The sequence below is a fragment of the Pezoporus flaviventris genome, unplaced genomic scaffold, assembly GCF_033815535.1.
Source record: "Pezoporus flaviventris isolate CSIRO_AGI_PZ_B2104156 unplaced genomic scaffold, CSIRO_AGI_Pfla_v1 ptg000005l, whole genome shotgun sequence".
NCBI classification, from domain to species: Eukaryota; Metazoa; Chordata; class Aves; order Psittaciformes; family Psittacidae; genus Pezoporus; species Pezoporus flaviventris.
Window position 1 is genome coordinate 1,520,590 of NW_026892553.1, and position 24,259 is coordinate 1,544,848.

At 49.4% G+C, this 24,259-nt stretch overlaps 1 protein-coding gene across 4 annotated transcripts in view; it reads right to left on the bottom strand.

Annotated features, from left to right (window-relative positions):
- The window catches only part of OPHN1 (oligophrenin 1), a 63,060-nt gene extending 38,847 nt beyond the window's left edge, over window positions 1–24,213 (bottom strand). For 2 of the 4 annotated variants that reach the window (XM_061445591.1, XM_061445590.1), the window contains exons 1-3: window positions 23,971–24,213; window positions 4,969–5,064; window positions 613–674 (exon numbers count right to left, since the gene is read on the bottom strand). In XM_061445591.1, the coding sequence (XP_061301575.1) occupies window positions 613–674; window positions 4,969–5,064; window positions 23,971–24,124 (312 nt within the window). In that variant the 5' untranslated portion in view covers window positions 24,125–24,213. The remainder of the gene's footprint in view (window positions 1–612; window positions 675–4,968; window positions 5,065–23,970) is intronic. The other 2 variants (XM_061445592.1, XM_061445593.1) reach the window with 2 other exon arrangements.
- Between the last annotated feature and the right edge of the window lie 46 nt (window positions 24,214–24,259).

Sequence of the window (24,259 nt, forward strand, 5' to 3'; positions counted from 1 at the left end):
GAGGAAAGCAGAGCCAAGCAGCACATTCCTGGCATGCTGTAAAAGCTCTCCACCGAGCCTAACCTTCGTGTTTTTCCTGGACATAGGAGTGAGATGGAAAGCCAGCACTTGCTCTGGAGGAGCTCTGAAGAGGCAAAGCACACGCCACAGCAGGAGGCTGAAGGCAGCACATCACTCTGCAGGAGCTGTGCTGGCAAGGGCAGGGCACAGGAGGACCCACATGCTCTCACCCGGCAAAAACGAAGCTAAAAATACGTTTGGCTGCTTATCCTTTAATAATTTGTTATATCACAAAACCAGTTTGTTACAAGACACACCTGGCTTTGCAGAGCAGATCTGCTGCAGAGGGCCAGGTCCTGTGGCTCTATGACTGCCTGGCATGCAGGAGAGATGTCACACACTGCCTGGGACAAGCTGTCCCCATCCATCCCTGACCAGCGCCTCCCCTCTGCTGCTAAGTGCTCACAGCAATGGACAAGATATGGTACAAACCACAACGTTCCTGGGGCTCCCAGCTTCCTTCTGATGGTACATGGTGCTGCTTGGCTGTGATTTAGCATTTAAATTTACGACAAGGCGATAATTATGACAGCACAGTTTAGATCATCTTACCATCATGGACCTCTCCAGCTCTACTTCATGGAGCAGCTCTGCAAACTCCTTAAAGGACTCAGCTGTGAAAAAAGAAGAGGCTGGTCAGTGGGGCTAGGATGTGGCATAGGAGCATGGGGCACATGCCAGGGTACCCGAATCTGTCTGCACCCCCAGCATCGCTGTCTAAAGGCTTGCCAAAAACCAGAGAAAAGGTGGTCTCTATGTCAGAAACTTGAGTGAGGCCAGGGCACCAGTAAAGGCTGGCCATGAGGGGTATTTATTTGCGCAGCAGAGAGGGACTCCTGCCCGAAGCAACGCTGGAGGCAACACCCTGGGAAGGGAAGGCAACATTAACCAACTTCTATTAGGAATTGTAGTACAAAGCCAGTAAGGCAGGTGGCAGGGAAGGGGCAACCACCAGCACCAGGGACCACAGCAGGATGTGCTCTGCCACAGTAGGGCTGCCTGTCCTACCTCGCTGCCTGCCAGCAGCACCAGAATCGGCCCAGCACCTCTGCCTGAGCTGGGAACTACTGCAAGTGCATTCTAGGACCAAGACAAGCCTGTACAATCAAAACAGTCTGGAATGACAGAGATTATGTTCAGTGACAAGAAGCACAAAGTCCATGTACCTACAAAGGAAAGGCAGCAGATGCAGAAACAGTCACAGACATTGACACCATTCCCCAAAATGTTAAAAATTAAAGACATCTCATTGATCAGCACTTTTCTTGGAGTCCAACTTCAACAAAAATCACACGAAACCTTTCCTTTAACAAACTGAAACAACAAGGTTTATTTAACCTGGGGAAAAAAGACTAGGTGAGAATAGCTGGCTCTCTCACACCAACAGTGTTACCACCAAAAGGGAACACTCTGCCCCTCTCTGCACCCACCGAAGAAGAACATGGGAAGGGGCTGAATCTGTAGCAAGGGTAAAAACCCTCTCACCAATAGAACGGAACAAGGAGCACTGCAAATGCCTCTGCTCTCCAGGAGGCTGTCAGACAGGGCTGGGCACACATCTGGCTAGCATGCTGCATGGCTGTGCGCTACATGCCTGCAGGGCATAATCCAATTGCCTCAGTGTACCTGGGAACTACCTGGGAGCTAGCTGGGAAAGGTTCCCACAGTGCCACTCATCACTTTCCAGCAGTGGGAGCCGCACCCTGCTGGGAGCAGTGTTTGAGACAGGTCTGGCAGCCTCACTTGGAAGTACAGAACAGCTTTGTAAAACCTACAGGAGTCCTTGTGCTTGCAGTTCAGACCCTCCACTCGCTGTGAAGCGTGTGGAGGCTCTTGATCTCTGCCTGAGAATGAATGAAAGACCAACAGAAGTGCCTGGCTGACACCAGAGCTCGTGAGCAGGGCAGTATCCAGAGCTTGAGTACACCAGGCTTGGCAGGGGTAACGCAGGAGGGAACACAGCAGGCCTATAGGAAGGAGCATAAAGGAATTGCTCGTCCCACAGATAAGGGGAGAGGATGAATTTCTGTTCCATGCGCAAGCTGAGTGCCCTCTCCCCTCATCCACAGGCAGTACCTAGAACTACCTGCCCTGCTAAAAAAACGCTGTAATGCTGCCACACAGCCAGCAAGTAGGAGCTTCCACTGTTACAGGATTCTCTCTGCAGTTGCTAAGAAAGACACAAAAAGGAAAAACCACAGCCTCGTGACACAGTCCCTCAGCTGGCATCATCAAAACATAACCTTCTTGATGAGTCAGTAACTTCTGAGTTCTCTTCCAGAGCAAGAGCTTCAGAGCTCAGCACATGCAATGTCCTAATAGTTTATTATGCTTGACCACAGGGCCAACACACTGACTTTCACTGTGGTTTCTCAGGACAATGTGAAACCTGAAGTGCACACAAACATCAGGAGACGAAGCCAGAAAAGGAATTATCAAGGGTAGAAATAGAGTCCAGCCCTGAACTTACAGGGAAAATGCCACTGCTGAAAATTGTCACTAGATGGTTTTTTCCTTGCTCTACAGGAAAAGCCCAGACGCACCATTTCCTGGCTGCAGTTACACTGAACTTGTCCCTGCACCACAAGCACGTGGCTCAGGCTATACCGTGCTGCCAGACCATCAGTGTCTGGGAGCACTGGGGTGGATCCGTGCTACCGGCCTGGGTAAAATGCTTGCAGAGCAGAGCAGGGAGGCTGCAGATGGAGACTGCCAAGCCACACCTGCGAACTACCCCGGAATGACTCAGCTGGCCGGCTAGAAACACACCAGGAATGTCAGCAGCTTACAGCCAGAGGATTTCAGGTGCCCATGCCTAGGAGAGAGGAACACACCATCCCATTTCACTGCTCCATTCATCTCTGATGGAGCCGTTGATTCAGGTCCCACCCAGGTGACCCGTGGAGGGATAGCAGCCACTGTGTAACGCAGATATTAACATCCTAGAGGGAAGCGCTGCTCCTGACAGAAAACATCAACCCAGCATCTGTGTCCTGACTCACGCTTGCAGAGTTCAAAGCTACCACCTCACGTGCAGGGGTGTCAGCCTCCTGTCTGCCTACACAAACAGAAAGATGTGCGCCATCAGCTATATTTACAGATCAAACATGTTCCCTGAAGTACGATAAGAAGTGTTTGTGAATGTTTTGCTTCATTCCCATATCCTGCACTTCAAATGAGCTCCTATGCTCCCACGCAGATCTCTGGCACCCTTGCAGGAGATGGAAGCTGCTATGGAGATGTCAACGCCCTGCTGCTGTTTCAGGAATAAGGGAGCACTGCAAAGAGGCTCAGCCCCAGCCCGCACCACAGGGATTGGTGTAGTAGAAGGAACATAGCACAGGCTTTTTCACAGGGGAAACCAGGGACCTCTTCTTGAAAAAGCAAAACAAATATTCGTCAACAAAAACAGAAGTAGGGAATGCACTCCTTTCACCATGGAGTGTTCTACATTTGCTGTGATCTCTTCTTGCTCTCCTCCACCCACCATCTCCCCATTCAACCTCTGCCATTCCTAGCAGCCTTCCTCGCCCACCAAGCGCCATGGACTCACCACCCCACCCCACTGCAGGCAGGCTCTGCTCCCCTCCCACAGCCAGCACACAGAGGCAGGCAAAGAGGCAGCACAGGGATATGGGACATCAGAGCTTTGTCCCTTCCAGCTGAGAGAAGGGACACTCCTTTCCTTGGGCAGCTGTTCACTTCAGATCCCTCTGCTCCCAGAAGGGGCATTTATAAGGCAATGTTTTCCCCTCCCTTTTCAGATGTGTTTGGAAATTTAGCACCCCTACTGCCATAGGAGGCTGACTCATTTCCAGTGGGTTTCACCTAGAGACTTTCCATAAAGGAAAACAGATTTTGAATGGTAAGCTGCAATCTGCTTTAAATCGCTTTAAATAAAATAAACCAAAGAACAGGCTTTACTTCCTTCCCCTTTCAGCGATGGCTGAGAGACCTGACATCAGCAATGTCACACTTTCAGTTGCTCTTCAACATCAGCCTGGCAGAAGCTTTTGCTTTTTTGTTCTTTTTTCTACATCCAGCCCCTAGGAGCAGCCTGGCTTACGCCCTGAGACCCCCAACAAGGCAGCGCATCCCCTCAGCCCAGGGTTTTGTCCCATGGGCCAGGGTCAGACCCATCCCTCCTGCCAAGTGCCACCCCTGCAGCACCATACCCCTGCACCAGCCATTCAACAGCGCTCACTAAACCAACAGAAGGATTAATTTGAAACGCACTGGATTTAGGGCATTTAGGCCATTAGGTTTAGCTCCCCGGGTGCAGCTGACACTTGTGTAATCTCCACAGTTGCACCAGGCTGGCTGGGATGGAAAACGGCTTCAGGATTGCTAATCCTGAAACAGATGTGCAGGGAGTACTACAACAGTTGTGCCACAGGCAGAGACGGGCGATTATTTTCTATACAACACCACATCCAGCACTTCCTTTCTCCCAGCAGCTTGCAGCCTGGTTCCTTTTCCAGGGCAGTGTGGGACTGCTTTGTTTTCATAAGGCGTTTTCAGCAGAGCAAAAGCAGCTTTGGGAGCAGCACCTGCCTGCATTGGGATACATGGCTGATGCTCAGCACCGAACACACTCCCCCTCCACCTGCAGCACTGGGAACAGGACATGCTAGGAGGCTCAGCACTACACCACCATCCCCTCCAGTGCCTGGCAGCACAGAGCAGGGCTGGAGCTGTGGAAAAACCCCACAAATTATCCACTAAATTGGGAATGTGAAACTCTACCCGTGAAAGTTGAACTTTGTAGAATAGGCTATGGAATAGCTGACTGGTATCTGAGGAACCTGCTCCTGATGCTGTTTAAAAAATACCAGCGCAAAGAAATTCCTAGAGAAGGAAAGGCTTTCTCAGTTACCGAAAGATGGCATCAAAAAGAAGAAAACTTACCAATATTGATCTCATCATCTGTTAGCGTGTCACCAATAAAGTCGAATTGAAAGGACTGCAAAGTCTGGGAGAACTTCTGTACTGCCGATGAGTAACCTGGAAAAGGACAGAGCAGTAAGGCTGAGTATTTCTGCAACCATTACACAGAAGCGGCAAGACAGCCATTTAGCCTGAATGGAACAAAACTATAGTGAGGCAGTTAGCAAAATCCATAGGCATCAGGAATTCCAGCACTTGAGAAAATGCTGCAGTTGTAATAACAAAGCTGATAATAACAGCTGATCAATAGCCTCTTATTCTGCTGTGCACAGGAAGAGCAAGGAGGCTGTCAGGCTTGCTGCTGTTCAAAGTGGTTTTTTTTCATTATATACAAGAAAAATCTGTAAAGTCGGAAAATAAATGTGGGGAAAAAACAAAGGACTCAAAATAATTGCCCCTCTTCAGGGGGTCACAGACACAACCAGGCTCTAAGGAAGTAGGACAGTGCTGCAGCTGAGCGCAGGGAGCCAGAGGGCTCAAGCTGCGCTCCTCAGTGTGTCTGCAGATGGCCCTGGGACCTGCTCCTGCCCCGCTGGGGGAGAAACAATCAGTCTTGAAGCAAAGACACTTCCTGATGGTGGTTGGTAGCTCAGCCCGAATTATTTTTGGACTTTCCAGAGAAACTTCTAGCCAAAGGATCCTTTGTGTCTCTGCATCCTGTGTGCCTGATTCGCAGCTCCATCAGTGGCTCCACTGTGGGAAGGTGTCTGCTGACACTGGCAGAGAAGTTGCAGCCGGGATGGGGACACAACAACACAGCACACCCTGACGCCAAAATCACCCACTCATGACAGCTGTGATAGCCACAGGAAACACTTCACCACAGGAGAGACCAAGTCCTTCCTTACTGGCAGAGCACAAGAGGCAGATGTGGTGGGTTTGGCAGACTCACATCAACCATACCTTCCTGCCCAGAGATATGCTTTTTAGGAGGTTAGTCTTTCTCCAGGTACCTGAGTTACAAACAGGAGGCTGAACTTGCCTGACCTTAGGGAATAGGATGTGGACAATAAAACAAAAGCAAAGGAACCATTTTATGCTCTGATTTAGATTGCTGTTTCCCTAATTCTGGACCCAGGTTGGATTCCTTTGAGGGGGTGCACCAGAGATAGTGCTTTCTGAAATTCAGGAAGCTGCAAGTGTGGAATACATGACGACATGGATGTTAACATGCAACCAGCTCACACAGCCCTGCTTTGCCAAACCAGGGAAAGGACTGCTGTAACAGAGCAACTCTGTTTATGTGGATGGTGTTTTTTTGTGGGTTTTCTTTTCATTTGTCTGTTTAAGAAAATAAGACATGCACAATTACCTTTGGCAGCAGTTTTTAAAATCTGGAGGAGATAACAGCCAAAAAGGAAGTGTGAATTAGTGAGGAATTGTCTCTACACAGTATTGACTACCCCCCTTCATTTCTAGCCTGAGGAAAATGGTGATCTGGGTGTATTCTTGTTTGTTCTTTTCCACAGCACATTCAGTGATAAAAAACCTTATCACCACAGTGGCAAACATGGGTTTTTCTGAAATGCTGCTACAAAGGGGAAAGAAAAATTGGACAGCACTAAATTGGACATTGGGAAAAGAAAGCAAGCAGCAGGTCCCCAGACAGCTCTGCTTCCTCTGGCCCTATGTCAGGAGCACCCTGGGATGCTCCAGCTCTCCCCAAGGCCCCTGAATAACAGTGGCATGTGGGGACAGCCAGGTCCTTGGCTGGGGAAGAGAGCAGCCTCGAAGTGCAGACAGTCCCCACTCTCCCCTCAAAAGCCTTGCTCAGCAGTTTCCTCCAACGGGTCAAACCTTTGCTCCTGAATGGGCAGATTCAGGCCTGAATGTCGCTATTTAAGCACAGCTGCTGGAGGGGGCTGAGAGCACGTAAATGGGTGAACTCTAGCAGAGAACGATGTCATTGATTTGATGGAAAACCTCAGCAAGTAATTCACTCTCGGTACTCACAGCATTCGCTTCAGGCTGGGGTGGGAGGCTTTCATTCAGTTGTCTCTCAGGGGAATCTTTCTTTGTTCCCCTGAAAACCCTCCCCATCTTCCCTGGATGCTGCTGACACGCCCTGCCAACCCCTCCTTGCTCCTCAACTACATTTGTTAGTGGGTAAACTTCAATCATTCAATTTAAACACCCATCTGACCCAGCACTGGGTTGCTGAGCAGCTGCTCTGAAAGCCAGCAGCACCCTTACCAGCATCCCATCCATCCATCCATCCATCCATCCATCCATCCATCCATCCGTGTGCACTGGCTGGGGGACAGGGATGAGGCCTCAGCTGGCTCTGGCTGCGTGTGTCCCTGTGAGCCAGGAGCACGCACAACCCTGTTTTGGGACAGAGGGCTTCATACACTGGTTTTCCATTGCGTCTGTCAGTACAGTGTTTAGCCCCAGCATCAGAGAAATGGTCCTTGGCGAGCTGCTTGCCTTTTTATTTTTATAGAAACAGGGGGTAAGGCAATAGCAGAGAAAAAGCCAAACACAATATATTTTAACCAGAAAAAAGAAAGGGTATAGCTGATTTAAATTACATTTTCCTTTCAAAACGTCTGGCCTGAACATTTATTTGCCAATTATCTATCTGAAGGAAATAGAAATGGAAGTGCTATAAACCACATCTCACATTAGCTTAACAGTGAAAAAACAAAATGAGCACCCTTTAATTAGTCCCGTGCTGTTTGGTTTCGCTCGGGACAAGGAATTTTTTTCATAATAGGGAGCCATCCTCATCCTCACTTTCAGCCAAGTTGGTGTAGGAAGCCCACACCATGCTGCCCTGCTGCACAGGGCTAACACTGTCTGAAGGTGGGCAGCCATCCCCCTGTGCCATGCCACAGTGGAGGAGTGGCTGGGAGCTGCTCAGCACCACACATGGACTCATCCATAGAATAACAACTGTGGAAGATGCAGGGTTAGGGAAGGAGAGGACAAGCCAGAAGGAGAGCCAGTGCTGTGAACGCCTGGCATGGGTCCTGAGGAGCACTTAATGGGAAACAGACTCCTGCGGACCAGTGTGACTCGTCCTTATACACGTACAGAGCCTTGGCTGAACACTGGCTTCTGACAAGCCCTATACACTCACGCAGGACGGACAGCTTTGGGTACTGCTGTGGTATTATGGGTGCTGTTATGATGGTGGGGTGTTTATTGGCAAATTAACATTGGGGTGACTCTGGCAGCTGCTCCTGCCACCGCAGCGCCCACTGGCACCAGCCACCATGGGATGAGGAGATGCTCACACCTGGGGGCTGAGCCTCTGTGGGGTCCAGGGCCAGGACTCAATGCAAAGCATCACCATGCACTGCTCAGAGGTATCTTCGGCACCCAAACAGTGGCTTATGACACCAGGGGATGGTGCAGGGAGGGGGGGGATGGGGAGAAAGGGATGAGCCACAGCCACAGGAAAGTGCCTTGACAGCAGGAAGGGGCCACCATGGTCAGCAGCTGGAGCAGGACAGGAAGAGATCAGCTGTGTGGAACAACTGGGCTAAGCTCATGCAAGAATACAGACACTTAGAAACCTTTTCCTTCCTGATACAACCACACAGCTACTGAATGCCCCCCAGCTTTGCACACCCCAAGCCTGCCAGGAGGGAGAAGGGTGCAGGCTGGAGAGCTGTAGCTGGCAGGGTCTTGCCCTGCTCACACAGGGACGCATGCAGAGAGCCAGGCTGTGCTTCCAAAGCAGGGAGATCACCGCAATCAACGTGCCAAGTCCCACCCGCCAGCAATCCCGAAGGACCCAGCCTGCTCTTGTACAGCTCAGCCCGTTTCAATAGAAACGCACCAAAGCGAATTCGACCAGGATTCCTCTAGGACTCTTCCTTGCAGCATTCAGTAAGCAGTGCCAACTCTCACAATTTGTGGTCACAATAATTTACTCTCCTAGTGAAAATCAAGGCCCATCTCTCCGCTCAGGAAAGCTCCAGCCAAGCTGCGCCTGGCAGGAGAGAGAGAAGCAATGCCAGCTCCAGCCACAGCCTTAGGAGCTACACAAAGAACTTTCTGGTTGTATTTATGTATATGTAACACACTTCCAGAGACTGCAGCTAGTGAAAGATGTGTCCCACAGCCCGCTCAGCAAAGTCCTAGCAGGGATTCCCATTTCAGCCTTTCACAGCAACCACAGGTAACCGAAGACCACAAACAAAAAAATCTTGCTGTCTTTGCAAAAGCCACAGGCCTCTGAAAAAGCACAGATTATACCCAGGGGCCCTAAACCAGTTTGTGGTTCTGCTTTCTGCCCCCCAGTGCTTGCAATTTAAAGTGGAAGGAAACCACCAGCTGCAGGACAGACCCCATGGGGGCCACAGAGGTGCCACTCAAGGGTCCATGAAGCTCGAGGTGTCGCAGATGCACATCTTTAGGGAGCCCTGCATGCACTCCTCACGGGAGGGTCACACTTCTCTAAGTCTCCGGTGACTGCAGTGGTCCTCTCTTGCTGGGAGAGGAAACAGTGTTCCTGAGAACACGGAAATGGAAGTGCCAGTGACTTGTGCACATGCTTGGACCACCTCATTTAAAACCACAGAGACCCAATGTGACGTCGCGTGTAACAGAGCTTCAGAGACAGCAGAGTGATTTTTAGAAAGAAACGCTTTAAAAAACAACAAAAAACCTCCGACAGGGTAAAAGAACAGGTCTTTGGCTAATCCTCAGTCACACCCTGCTCCCTGTGCATCGTACTGCAAACTAAGGGGAAAAAACAAACAAGCAAACAAACCAAACCAACCAAATAAAAAAATACACCTCATCACCACAGCAGTCATGGGCCAGGGACATTTCTTGAGCAAACAAAGTCCTTAATTTAACTTGACTCCAACTGGGTAGGTACAGCAAGGCATGAACAGCTGATCCGAGATCAGCTCCCATCCTGACCCTGGGAACCGTGCAGGATGCCTACGTGGGAAGGTGAGAAGCAACTTTAGCATGCCAGCACATGGGCTGCAAGGGGAAGAGCATCCCCCGAGACTTCCATGGCAGAAGGAGCCACTCGGAAGCCTCTGCATTTGCCTGCAGCATGGAAGTGCTGCAGGGAGCCACTTAGCAACACCATCAACAATCCAAAAGCAAAACCCAAACTGATTTTGAGCTAAGTCAATGCAAATAAACAGATCCAATGTAAGGAGGAGCTCCATGTTTGTGTTTTGCTTTCTTCCTCTCCAGCTTGAAAACAGAAATATCAAAACCAGCCACACACTTTTTTTTTTTTCCCAAATAAGCAAACAAAAGACAATAAAAGTTCATCCTGTACTTAAATAAGAGCATTCTAAGCCAAGGACAAATTTTTAGGGTTAGGATCTAAACTCTGGAAATACTTCTTTTTTCAGGGAAACATTGCAAGACTCTGAGGATTCACCTAAATTTCTTCACAGTGCTTGGTCAGTATGGAACATTTTCTGCTTCCTCATGGACAGCTGTGCAATGGGACATGCAGAACATGAGAAATACCAGCTTTCCTCCAACACGCAAAAGAGAGGGCTGTGGTCCCTGGAGGCAGAAGAATGTGCCCATTGTTACCAGCTCCCATGGAAGAATTTCCCAGGGACCTGCGTCATGAAGGAGACGCAGTTCAGTTCATCCATGCTGCTACCCCGAGATGAGATTCTGGATGCAGGACACGACCCACGGCTTCCAGGAGATTTCTCTGCGCTTGCAGCAAAGCTTTAAAAGTGTTCGGCCAAGAGGCTGGATTCTTCTCTGAGCTGTTGTATTTACGCAGTATGCACTAACTGCATGCAGTCCCCAAACATTGTCCCACCAAAATACCTCGACTCTGAAATCAATGAAGCTGCCCCAGCTGAGCCCAGATGTGCATCAGGAACGTGAGTAATGAGTCCTGACTCACCGAACACTCCTAAATACTCTACAGCTGCTCCAACACAAAAACATCTCGATTCTTTCGGATGAGGGGAAACAATCATCTAGGGGGTAGCCTTCCAGGTAATCCCAAATCTACAGACATCATGCAAGGAGAACGGCACTCCTGGAACTCCATAAAGAGATGCTTACTATGAGGCAATTAAAACTGGCCCAGTGCAGCAGAGAGTGCTCGGCATTAACCCCTGGCAAGCTGTTCCCAAGTGTCCCAAAGGCTTTCTGGATGCTGTGGGGATTCAGAAATACTGACACATTTTACAAAGGCCATTTTTCACACACTGACACGGGTTTTCCACTTGCCAGGAGTAAACGGCCAGCACGAACTTCTAAAAATAACATGCTATATTTAGCTGTGCTTCACAAATCTCTTGCAAAGGAATTTACTGAATGTCTAATACTTCTGTTACACATTTATCTTTTCTAATCAGTTCTTTATTGACAGAGTCTTTCATAAACTGCCATTTCATTAGCCCAGTTGATCCAGCACAGGCTCCAGGGAGAAAAGCAGGGCTCTGGTTCAAGTACAAATACATTTTTCAGTAACTCTCTCTACCTGGAAGCCTTTTGCTTTGCAAGCTGGGTATCTACCCTCTGTACCATTACCTTAACTTACACATCACCTTTCCACTTTTCTTGCTGTCCTAAACCTAATTTTTTCTTCTCATAAATTCTCCTTGCTTGAGCAACCTTCTGGTAAGTGCACAAACTCGCTCCACAGGCTTATTTAATTAATTAAAATACATACATATATAAAAGACCAACACAGCAATTCTTCACATTTATGATACATTCCTTACGCTTGTCTTATCTTCCTTATTCACTGATGAAAACATGCTAGATATACTGTCCTGTCGTACTTGAGCAAAGCTGGCAAGCCTTATTACACTGGATTGATGATCAAGGAAGTTGAATGCACAGAGAGGCTTTTCTGGCTGCCATGAACAGAAGGAGACTGCAGGTCTCCTCACCAGCAACTCAGAAGTTGGGCAACATATCAGCTCCGAAAACCAACCAAACCAAAAAGCAAGCAAGGCTGAAAGGAGAACAACGTTTGGGGTGCACTGGTCTGGGAGTGAGGCAGGTTACAGCTTCTGGGGAGATCGATGCACTCTCCCCCCACCTCTCATTGAGTGAACCCTCATTATCCAGTCTAACTTTTCTTCCTTGGACTTTCACAGTGACAGATACCACGGATAAGGAAGACAAGCACGTAAGAAAGCCATGTTTTAAAGCAAAGACAAGGACATATCATTCTCCCAGTGACGTGTACTGGCTTGTACTGATTTCCTGAAGAGTGGCACTTGAGGCCACGTTTTTTATGGTTTTATAAAGGACAACATAGAGATTCATTTTTAAGGATTTTTGCTTGTGAAATGCCAGGACAACCATGATCTGAAGTTCCCATAAAGGGCAGGATCCTCAGCACAGCCTCATGCCCAACAGGGACAGCCCACACAGGGATATCTGCACTCTCACGATGAACAGCACCATGTCAAAACTACCACTGGCATCAGTGCTTCACCTAATGCTCTTCATGATGAGCAAGAGGTAAAACTACACTTTGAATGCCTGAACTCTTCAAAGGACAGTTTTTCACCTCTGGCATTTTTGGGGACTTTCAAACTAATCTTGCAGCCCTGCAAAGCTGAAGGAGTTCCTTCAGCAAAACTGGAAAAAGACAAGAGGCAGGGAGCCCAGAACATGTGGCTGGCTGAGATGGAAGCTAAAAAGAGATTAGCAGCCCTAGAAATCAGCAGAAGTGTTCAAATGCACTTTAAGAAATAATACAAGTATAATTTCTCTCAATCATGTATGTCCTGACATCCATCCACTATGTCAGGATCAAGGAATCATAGAACACACCAGGTTGGAAAAGACCTTTAAGATCATCGAGCCCACCACTAAACCATGTCACTAAGGGCAAAGTGATCTCCCCTCATGATCTTCAGTCACAGCCACCCCTCATCTGCTACCTCACAGTGGCCCCACACTATATAGCTGCTGCCCCTACCCCTCCTGGCCACCCCTCATCTCCCCTCAAGGTCTCCCTTCATGGCCACCCCTCACAGCCCATGGCTGCCCCTGCTCTCAGCTATTTCCCCTCACAACTGCCCCACCACTCCTCTCATGATCCCATCACGATCTCCCCTCTCCCCCTCCCACAGACCAAGTATTCTCCATTCATTAATTTTAACTCCAGGTTTACAGGCAAGTTGTCTTGAAGAAGAATCCCCCACCACCCCAGCAGACCAAAAGGGCTGCCAAGCACCCCTCTGCCAGCAGTACGGCTGCAGCCAGCCCATCTCACACACGACTTCACCCCAAACTCCACAACAGGAATTCCTTCATTTGTGATTCAGCTCCCAGCAAAGCCTGACCGTTTAGGAAATTGCTATTTTTTGTACTCCGGTTGAGTTAAGGTGATGCAGAGGAAAACACATTTCATGAAGACCACTTGACCACAGGACCCAAAGGTGCCAGGAAGTGATGCCTGTGAGCGCTGTGCTCTGCATGGCTCTAGGACAGGGGTAACACATTGTGGCCGCTGATGCCAATGGATGCAGGGATGGCAGCGCCTGGTGAGCCATGGCTGTGGCGACTGAGCATCACTGCCAGGACCGGGACTGTAATTCAAGCAGGTGGCCAGATGGAAGTAGGGTGAGGCTCTGTCTGCTGCACCAGTTCTGTACCTCTTCCCCATGGAGGCCAGCCATGTCTTCTACCAGCCTTCCCCAATCCTGGGGACAGAGCTTAAGGTTGTTGAATAAAGGACAGACTGTCTGCGAAATAAAACCACCACTAAGATGAGCCACGCGCAGCAAATGCATTTTCTCCTCCCTCAGGAGGAGCAAGCTGTTGAGGAGGGGTAGAGCAGCCCATCTGCTGGGGTGATCAGGACAGCCTCGGCCAAAGCAGCTGGTTGGTAAAGACAGGGCAGAGCTGCACAAGTCCTTGTGGTGCTTCAGGCCACCCGGAGCTCCCCGGCTTTGTGAGCAGCCAAGCAAGATTTTGGCACGGCTGCTTTGGTGTAAGCGGCAGGAGAGGGTGTGCTCCAAGAGCCGCGGCTCCCTGCTGTACAAGCAGTACGAACACAGGCAAAACAAACACGAAAACAACAGACTCTTATCCGGGGCAGAGCATTAGCAATCTCCACAGAGATATCTTATGATCTGCAGAGCTGTCAGATGCATCTCATTTCAGCTTTCCAGCAGCCACCCTTCCCAGGGTGAGGGAAAAGCAACCGCTTTTGCAGGCGGCTTCAGGGAGTGAGCGGAGCCAGCAGCTCGCTCGCTCCCCCAGCACGCGATGATTTCAGAGTTTCCTTCGATAAGGGCGCAGGGAAGGAGGCAGGAGGCCAGATGAGTCACACACGGTGCAGGGGGAACACTTGTGAGCAGCTTACAAGCTATCTGAAGCAGTTCAGCACGGGGAGGAACATGCATCCCTCCTGTTCCAGGGCTGGGAGCCACTGCCAGCATGGACATGGCCCATCCACTGGGAGCCTCCCAGGCACCTCAAATCCAACCAGCATCCTGTGGAGCACTGTCAGTAGGGTTTGCCAAGAGCTACTGCACCTCTGGGCGCTTCTGCAAGATCCCCACCCCATGAGTGCTTCCACTTCAGAGGGTTCCCCGATGCCCTGCAGGTCTCCAGTTCAGGCACAGGAACAGGTCATGTCTCTGTCTCCATTTTCACAGCTAAATGTTTGGTAAGATTAATAAAATTACTCTTGCTTTAAAAATACCTTACCTCAGCACTTCATAACCAGTCTCAGCTAGAGGAACAGGATAAAAGATAGAAGACTGCAGAGAGCATCCTGAATTCTGGGCTTTATTTATATTTATAAACTTTATCTCAGGCTGTTCAGCTGCTCTTATCATCATTTGAACATGTGACTGCACATTCACCTGCACAGAGAACTCAGTGACAAAAAAGAACACCAGCCACAAAGGCAGTGTTGGAATGTGTCCCAGAAAGGAAAAGCCAGCACGACCTCGGGATTGTCACTCCTGAAGGAGAAGCTCAGTATGGAGTCTGCAAGGCAAAACAAGAACCAATGTGGAAAAGTCACCATCACCAAAACAAAACTGAGAAGCTTCCACAAGCTTTTTCCTTCATGTGTGTCAGAAACTCAAATACAAGGTTTACACATTTGAAGCATTTATTTAATGCTTAGTAAGAAAAGTAACTGCCTCCTGCTGTATTTCACCAGCACTTCCAAAAAAGATTTTGTTTTGGCATGTTCAGCATCTGTAAAACAGCCCTGCTTCTTCTCAGGAAAGAAGTTCGTCCTTTTTTTCTATAAACCTGACAGTTCTTCAAAGTGCACAAGAACTCTGTACTTATGATAGCCAGTGCTGATGGCAGTGCTCCTAGCAGTGCAGGTACCAGCTCCTTCTGTAGCACAGAGTATCCACAGCATGTTCTTGCCCCTTTTCCCTCCAGGAACAGGACATCTTGGCACTTTAGCTCTTCCTTGAAGACTCGATCCATGGCCAGGCAGCCAGAGATTGGCCATGGAGCCATGTTCTCCAGGCAGGTACAACACAGCAGATGGCTGAGGAGCAGCATGGTGAGGGTTGTGCCACGGGGAGGTTTCTGGCTGCATGTCATGGCCCTGCTCCACAGTGATGGGCTAAACACAGCAGGGCAGAAAGCACCCATGAAAAGCTTGTGGTTGACCGTGGGATGCCACATCTGTAGTTACCAATGCGCCACCAACAGAATTAATAAATAAAATATTCAAACAATTTCTCAAGAAAAAAAGCCAGAAAAGCTGAGTCTTCACTTGGTGACTCAAGAGGAAACTTTGGTCAGCAGCCACACTGCTGTGAGCCCTTGGGCTGTCAGACACATTACAAAACATGGATAACACCCACATCCTCTCAGGGAAGGAGCCAGGAAAGGCAACAGAAGATGGATGAAAAGCTCTCTGCATGTCTTATGCCTGGCAGAAGAAAAAATCTACTTACACACATGAAAACAACCTCTTGCTATGGCCCGTTGTGCCATTGCATGCAGCTGAGTACTTGGGAAGCACATCAGGGTGCTGACACACAGGGTGAGAGAATTGCTCCAGCCTGCAGCAAAATCTAACACACACACATCAACGAGCCCTGAAACCAGGCATAAGATATTCACTACTGGAGTAGAAAGATACTGTGCATTCTCCTTGGTTTTTCTGCCTGCATCTGCAGATATGGCTTGGGCTGTGGGCAGGGTTGGCTTTTTGGAAGTTTTTTTGTTCTGTTTAGGGTTGTTTTTTTTAGCTGTTGTTTTTTAGCTTCTGGTTAAAGCATGTCTGGTTTAGATTTGCACCAGCTTGGGGCTCTAGATTCTGTGTACAGGACCTACAGCCCAGGAAAATGAGCTCCTCTGATGGATGCAAAGAGGCCTCCCTCTTCTTACCTGTGCTGAGAACACCCGCAGAGGGTGAATGCTGGCCAGGGAAAGCGGCACTGGCAACACGTGAGCTGAAGTTCACTGTGTTTACATACACAGAAACAGATTTGAAAGGTGAGCATCACTTTGGAGCTGCTGCAGTGGACAGGGAATTTAATTGCCACACAGAGACACAGGCCCATACAGGGGAAAAATGGCTGTGTGATATTTTCAATGGAAAGAATCCCATTTGGCAGATATCATTATGCACATCCTATTAGGTCAATGATGCCAGAGTAATTCCAGTATCAGTTCTGTAAATGGTATTGTGTGTTACCAGCACTGCAGAACACCATGGTCTCTCCCACATGCAGATGCACACATACAGTTTATCTACTCAAGGCCTCCCCGGGGCTCTGTTGTGAACAGCTTCCAGATGTTCCCATTATCGCCTTGCCATAAGATGGTGCAAAACACAGCCCACAGTGCTATGCAACAGTGATACTCAGGAGCACATAGGTCTCCAAATCCTCAAGAAGACGTTTTCATTCTATTAATCCATGCTTCTCTTTTGCAGAGGATTGTGGTTCCTGGCTAAATTAGCATGTCCCTAATGTCTTTACCTTACCGACTGTAACTGGTTTAGGAGGTGTCTCAATCCATACAACATCACCCTAAAGCAACTGATTGTTTTTAAGCTGGATATAGGTCTGATGTCTCCTCAGACAACTAGAGCTGAGAATTTAGGAGAAAATTTTTAAAGTTATCAGCAGTAACTGAAGCCCTTACTGGATGAAACCCCCCATCAAGGACCAGCAAGGAGCAGACAAGTACAGGGAGAATACATTATTGCTAGAGGGGAATGACGTATTTTCCAGCAAGTCATTTTTCCCCTGCTGAAGTCCAGAAACAGCTTAACACTAGCTGCTATAGTATAATGTGCTCCAGGAGAGAGGGGGAAGGTGTCCTGCAGCAGTAAGCCATGCCCTTCTGGAGAGCCAGCCTGAGGCAGCTCCTCCAAGCACCACCAGCATGGGTGGAAAACCAGGTCCTCAGTGAAATGAAAGACTTCAGTGATGTTTTAGTGGGAAAGCATCAGGAGACAGCCCACAGATCTGTGTCTGTGTTTCTTTCCCCAACATCCTTCATTGGAAGGTGACTGACAAGGCAGTGGGGCTGGCACCTGGCTGAACTTGGCCATGCTCTGGGCAGGAGTGTTCAGTTACTTGCTCCATCTGCAGCTCTGAGCCCCCTAAGCTGGTGCAATGATAAACACCATCTCCAAGTGCAGGGACAACAGGTTGGCCAAGCTAATGAGGCCACTGAGACCTTGTTCAGCTGATTACGCCTCACCAGGGACGATTCTTTGTTCTGACTGCTGTGCCTGCTCATACAGGGTCTGATCCTGAATCCATTCAAGTCAAGGCTCAGGCACTTACTGTTGCTGGGGTGCAGCACCAGGAGAGTGCAAGGATACAACCAGAGGAGAAGGAAAAGGACAGACCAATTTTTAAGAAGTCAGGTCTTTTCCAGCAGCTGATGACCCAGGCGCACAAGCAGCCTCTTCACACTCACCTGGCCAGTGGCACCAGAGGAAATGCTTACACAAGTCTTGTTTGGACCCTAGATTCCCCTGGTTATCCTGGGTGGTTTAATAAGTGACTTTCCATGAGACAGAAGGCCACTGTGCATCCACACAGACGATTTCTATGCACATCTTCATTAATGTGCCATGTGCTGGCTCACAACTAAGCTGTCTTTGTGAGACAGGATATTTTTAATGCAGGTGCCTGAATGTCAAGCTCTGCCGAAGTGCAGAGAGAATGTTTGCCTGGAGAGCTGCAGCCTTTCCTGTGCCAGCAGAAGGGCACATGCGGGACAGACTTATTCTTCTTCCCCCTTTTCCAGAGGAGCTTTAGGTCTGTTCTGACACAGGAAAAAAACACTATCTGGCTGTAACACACTGTAGTAGCAGATTCAAGCTTTTGTATCTGCAGACTTCACATGACCAGCACATGGGGCTTCTGTAGGGACTGGGAAGGCAGGCCACTGCAGGGCTGCTCTAATCTCATTAAACTACTGCATTCTGTTGACACTCTTGGTTTCTAAACTCTGAAGCATTAAAACCTCAAGCACCACTCTAACAGCACAGAAACTTGTCGAGAGCAGGTCTGTCACGCTGAGGACTGCAGTGCTGGACCTGCAGGGAGGGTAACAGCAGGACCTTGCCTGGATCCCCCATTCAACCCTGTTCCTGGAGAAAAGCCTACCCAGTCCCTTTCGCTCAAGACTGCTGTGTGCTTTGCAGGCATACATGCCTCTACACATTCCTTCATAATGTTATCTTTCCAGGATAAAACACTCGCACTGCCTGGGGAGGCTGGTTAACTGACATGCAAAGTCAGAGGCAACCTGTGAAGCTTTACACAGTACAGAAATCAAGTTCAAAACCACATTTGCAACACCGCATGAGAACTCAAAGCTCTTCCAACTTCAAAGGAGAGTTTACACCATTGCAGCGCTCATACATTAATAAAAAGAGCCTCAACCTGACATTTCTCAAACTTCATTTGAAATATAATTGCGAGAGAAGATCAAAGACTGGGGAAAATAGATGGGTTTGCATTACCACACACACAGCAGAGCACAGTGAGCAGGAGAGATTAAAAAAAAACCCAAAACCCAACATATTGAGACACAGAAAGAAAATGCTGTAAAGAAGTCATTCCTACAACTATGATGCTACGCAGTCATTTACTTCTGACATCCCTGCTTGCAGCCTCGAGCAGCCTGCAGCAAGTCTTGTCTGCAACAAGGCGGGTGCTGACCACCATGGGATGGGCTTGTGAGCTCTGAGACACAAACAAGCTGTCCCCATGCCGGTCCGAGGGGATGGGTGCCAGCCTGGTCTGCTCCAAGCAAGGCAGACCTTGCAGTTGCCACAGAGGCCACAAGTTCTGAGCTTGGCTCTCAGGGGCAAGTGAAGCAGCTCCAGAACAGCACTGAGGAACAAGCAAAGACACCAGCCAGGCAGCCCAGCCCCAGGGAGCAAGGCTAACCTGCCAGCCCCTCTCCCTTCCCAGCTAGGGCCAGGCCATGGTGGGCTTCAGCACCTTATGGGACCAACGTATGGGATCAGCATCATCACTTGGCCCTGCCAGAGACTGCATATTCCTGGCACGAAAATGAAAGCATGCAGCCAACTTTACAGTAAAAATAACTCACAGTTCTGACTCAAAGTAACTTGTTTGTTATCATTGACTTTCACACCCAAGATTATTTAAGTGAACAATATTTTTCTCTGCTTTAAGTCAGTGCAATTCCTCATTTGGCACAACCTTATACTTTGTCATCTTACGGTGTCCCACGTATAGTCATCTGTCATAGACAGTCGACTATACATCAGCTGACAGTCAACTGTCAGTCAGCAAGAGAAAAAAGTCCCGCACTTAAAGGAAGCAAGTTTGTGACTGCAGTTGCATGAGGACCTACATCAGAACATGGGGAGATGCATGGCACTCAGGGGGGCTTTACACGCTGTATTTTATGTATTTCAGCTACTAACATGTTAGAGTTGTGTGGATGAGGTGGAACCAGTTTCTCTTAATCCCTTAAAGGTCAAGAGCGGTTTAAAGCACCCAAGTTTACTCCTCATTCAGCTAACCACTCCCTGCTTCAGACAAAGCCCCAAAGCACTACCTGCTCTGCAGAAGGAGAAATTGAGGCACGCAGGAGACTAAGGGGAGCTGAAGTCCCCCTTCCTGCCTCCCTCCTCCAGTGCTGGCCCCTGAACAACTGCGCCAGGCAGAGTACTCCCCCATGCTTCTCTCTGCAGAGGAGCAAAGGGTGGGGAAGCCCTGCTGCCTGGGAAAGCACTCACCCATGGCTCCAGTCTCAACCTGGGATGGGGAAGGGAAGTTCAGCTTTTCATTAGAAACATGCAGGGAAGATGAAGTCAGCAGAGGGGCAGCACCTCGGAAGTGGATAAATTTCTTGACCAAGGCCCACATCCCCCTTGCTGTGGGTCGTCCCTACTGCCCTTTTGTCCCCCTCTGGGAGCTCATGAGTGGCAATTTCAGCTCAGTATCTAGCAGAAGCAATGCTCCTGAGCTGTGCTGACAAATGGACTCCCAGGTAGAGACAATCCCTGGCAGATTTCCACCTCACGATACCTCCTGTGGGAAGCAGGGACTCTCCTCTCTTCCTCTCCAGGACAGCAATGAGCACCCATGAGCAGGGTCCTCTCCAAGCCTTCACTATTCTCCAAGAGAAAGCGCCGCACACATGCACGCAAACACATGCCACACGTGGGAATCACTTAGGGAAAGGGATTGAACAACACTTCATCCAGATCAACAGGAATTCTCCTCTGAGGAAGGGTCTGGGTGACAGCAAACCACAAGACTGCTGGGTATAAACACTGTGAATAAGTCTGGAGTAAAGACGTGGCTGCCTTAAAACAGCTCCCACAGCCCATCACAGCCAAGTCACACTTGCAGTGATTCACCACTCACCGTCTCCACGGATAGGATGGAGTGAGTGGGTTTGAAACTCGGAAATGGAAGAGAGTACGTGCATTTGTAAAACAAGCAATCCATTCAATTAAAACAGCACACCTACCAGCCAGGCACACACCGCTGGAAGCATTTAGTATTCTGCATTTATAACCCCATGCTATTTGAAAGACTCATTTAAAAAATTTGCACTCAAGTTCATGTATTAATTTGCTACAAATACAATTGTGGTGAATTAAACTAGCAGTAAAAGAGCTCAAAAAAGAAACATCAAAAGATACCCAAAAATCTCCAACAGAAGTCCCAGAAATAGCACTTACTAGAGGTAGGATGCCTACATTGTGCTGCTGACACAATAAAGTGATACCAAGTGGGGGAGTGGGGGGGTGGGTTGTGGTGCTTGTTTTTAGGCTCTAAAGGCTCCGCTGGAACACTCCTAATATTTTACTACCCAGCAGGTAGGTTGAGACAACCTTAATTGGCCAGATGCTTTCAGCAAGAACATTGCCAGCAACCAAGAAAAGAACAACGTACATGTTCCTCATACCACAGACAACTCAAAATCACCCAGCATGTGAACTGCAGGACCTGTGGACTCCATGTAAAGTCACACTCACTTTTTTTCCCTATTACTGGCCAAAGGGAAAATAAAGACAACTTTGAGCAGTCTCATGCTTTCAAGCCTCTGTGGCCTGGTTTTACAGCAGATCACATAAAGCCCAGCAGACCCTATCTTCCCGCAGTGGGGAACTGCACTCCTTTTCCTGGTAGCCTGCACGAGTATTGCTGCGCTCGCATAATTCACTTGACTGCGTGTGCTGTATGCAGACAGTCCGTGCTGCACACGAGTCTTTTGTTTCCATCACCCTGTCAGGCTGAGGAGCCCGCCAGCTGGAGACAGCAGGTGCTTGACGTTCCGATAAGCCTCAGCAAAACAGGGATTGATTTGCTTTCAATTTTACATTGGTGTGTACTCATTCATTAATAGGCAAACACGTAGAAAATATATACTTCTGTAAAGTCATCAGAGGGCTGGACTCAGTGCAGTGAATCAATGCTCTAGGACAGTTTGGCCAAAGGTTTACCTGGGAGGGTGCCTCACCCACTAAAGGGGTAGGGTGGAGGACAACACCTCTGGACAGGTAAGAGACAGGTCTGGTCAGAACAGTCACCATATTTAACCCTCTCTCCTTAAAGAGAACTCTCTCCTGGTGAGACTACCACCAGCTGTGTGTCACAGCAGCCAAGGGACACATCCAGCGTGCTGTCAAGTGGCAGAAACAAAACCAACGAGGGAGCAGGATTTACCAGCCACCAGCCCAAGGTGTTTAGGCAAGGGACCATGAGTAGCCCCAGATTCATGTCCACAGTTCCATATGGACAGGATTCTGAGAGGAGAGCTTAAAATTTCTTTAAAGTTATCTGTAAACTAAATGGGAGGGGGTGAATGCCAGGAGCTGATGGAAGCCCAGGCGGGTATCAGCTGCAACACCCTCCCCAGCCATGCTGGTTCAGACACACTCCTAAAAAAAGATAACAGCACAAAACACCCCACAGCATATCAGGCAAGAAATGTAGGGTTTCTTCAGCTCTGGGGGGTTATCTCTGCTGTTCGGGTGTACTCAGTTTCCTTCTAGTTCTTCCCTTCCTCTTTGGCCAGTCTCACTGGTATGGGCCTGCTGATCCAGCAAAATCCCCTCACATCCCTACTCCAAGCACAGCATTAGGGTTTACAAAGACTAAAAAGGGAAATGGCTTAGACCAAAGTGATGAAGAAAACCCAAAGCATTTACATGAACAAGCAGGCTTGTTAAAATCCCTTTGATTTTTTATTTTTTTTCTCCTGGACTAAGCAGAGATTTGGGGTTGGTATTTTTTTAGGGTTGGTATTTTTTCAGGGTCTTGCAGCCCTGTGACGTCTGCTGGTTCAGTCCCATTAGCTTTTGTCTTCACTGTTTTCCAGACAGGCAAACACAGGCTATTCCAGCCACGGCCTTGATAACAAGGAAGCTCTGAATTATTCTTAACAAAAGGGCAGCAGCTAAACCTATTAATACTAACCGAAAACCCACCAGCTGGCAAGAAAAACAGTGTGTGATCAGAGTCTGCCCCGCTGGCTTTGTATTTGTCTTCACTTGGCCTGATGCAAGCGCAGTGCTTGTAGCTGCTGCATTCTCCTACACTTTTGGCCATATTTTAATGCACATTTATAAAACCAGAGAATATGTGAGAGACGACACAGGGAAATCGTATCTGAAGCTCTTGGAGGTAAATCAAATTCTAAACAGACAAGCAGGTCAGTAAAGCGTTACACACGTTGGACTTCCTGGTTTCAGGTGACACAACCTGGTCCAGGGACTCGATGGTCTCAGTCGCTACTTTAGAACAAGTAACTCCCTCAAAGCCAACACTGAAATTGACATTTAAGTGGAAAAAGAATCCCAACATTATTGAGAGAAAGAATAAAACACGCACAACAAATGCAGGTCTAAAGCCTGTTTCTGGACGGAGTCCTCTCGTTCTTGCTGCAGACCACCCTAGGGAAGCAGGTGAAGAGGTGACCGTTCTGTCCAGCCAAACTCCAACTGCTCTTTAGTAAAGCAAAATAACCAAGCACCTTCCCCAAAGGCGAGATGAAACAAAGGCAATGCTTGGGAGAGCTCAGCCGGCTGAACAGCCGGAGCCCTGCAACGTCGGCAGTGCCAGCCCAGCTTACCGGGACAACGGATGATAAAGGATGAAGGATGGAGGCCGACCTGTCACCGAACAGGGCCAGCCGTGGACAGATGTCCAGGCATGGCAGGCGGCAGAGTTCGTTGCCCATTGCCTGCCAGCCCACCCCAAAACGATGCCAGCGACGAATGCAGCTGCCAAGCGCCGCGCTACGGGGCCATGAGGCTGGGTGGGGTGGGAGCAAGCCGAAAGCGGGCTGCAGGAACACGTCTGCAGGGGGGATGCTCGAGAAGGAGACATCCCGCTCGGCCGAGGCGAGAGCCGCTGCCTGCTCCCCTGCTCCCGCTGTAGCCCCGGAGCGACTCCGTGCCCGGACCACCTCCGGCACCGCCGTACCAAACCGCACATCGCCAGCACAGGCGGTGAACGGCTCGACAGGGCCCTCGGCCCCTTCCCGCCCCTTGGCGCTCCCCTTGGGCTGCATGCTGCCGCCGCCCCCCGCCGCTCCGCTCACCCCGTATGGCGGCGATGAGCGCGTTGCCGTCCTTGATCACCTCCTTGATGAACTTGTTGGTCCGCTCCAGCTCCTGCTCGTAGCACTTGAGCCGCTCTCGGAAGTCGGGGCTATCCAGGTAGCAGTCGCTGAACTCCAGCGGCGGGTGCCCCATGGCTCCGCGGCGGCCGCTCTCTACCGCCGCCGGCACCGCGGCGCTGCGGGCCGGGCGGGCGCGGTCACGGCGCCTTCCCCCCGCCCAGGCCGCCCCACCGGAGGGAGCCGGCCCCGGCGCCGGCCCCGCCCGCGT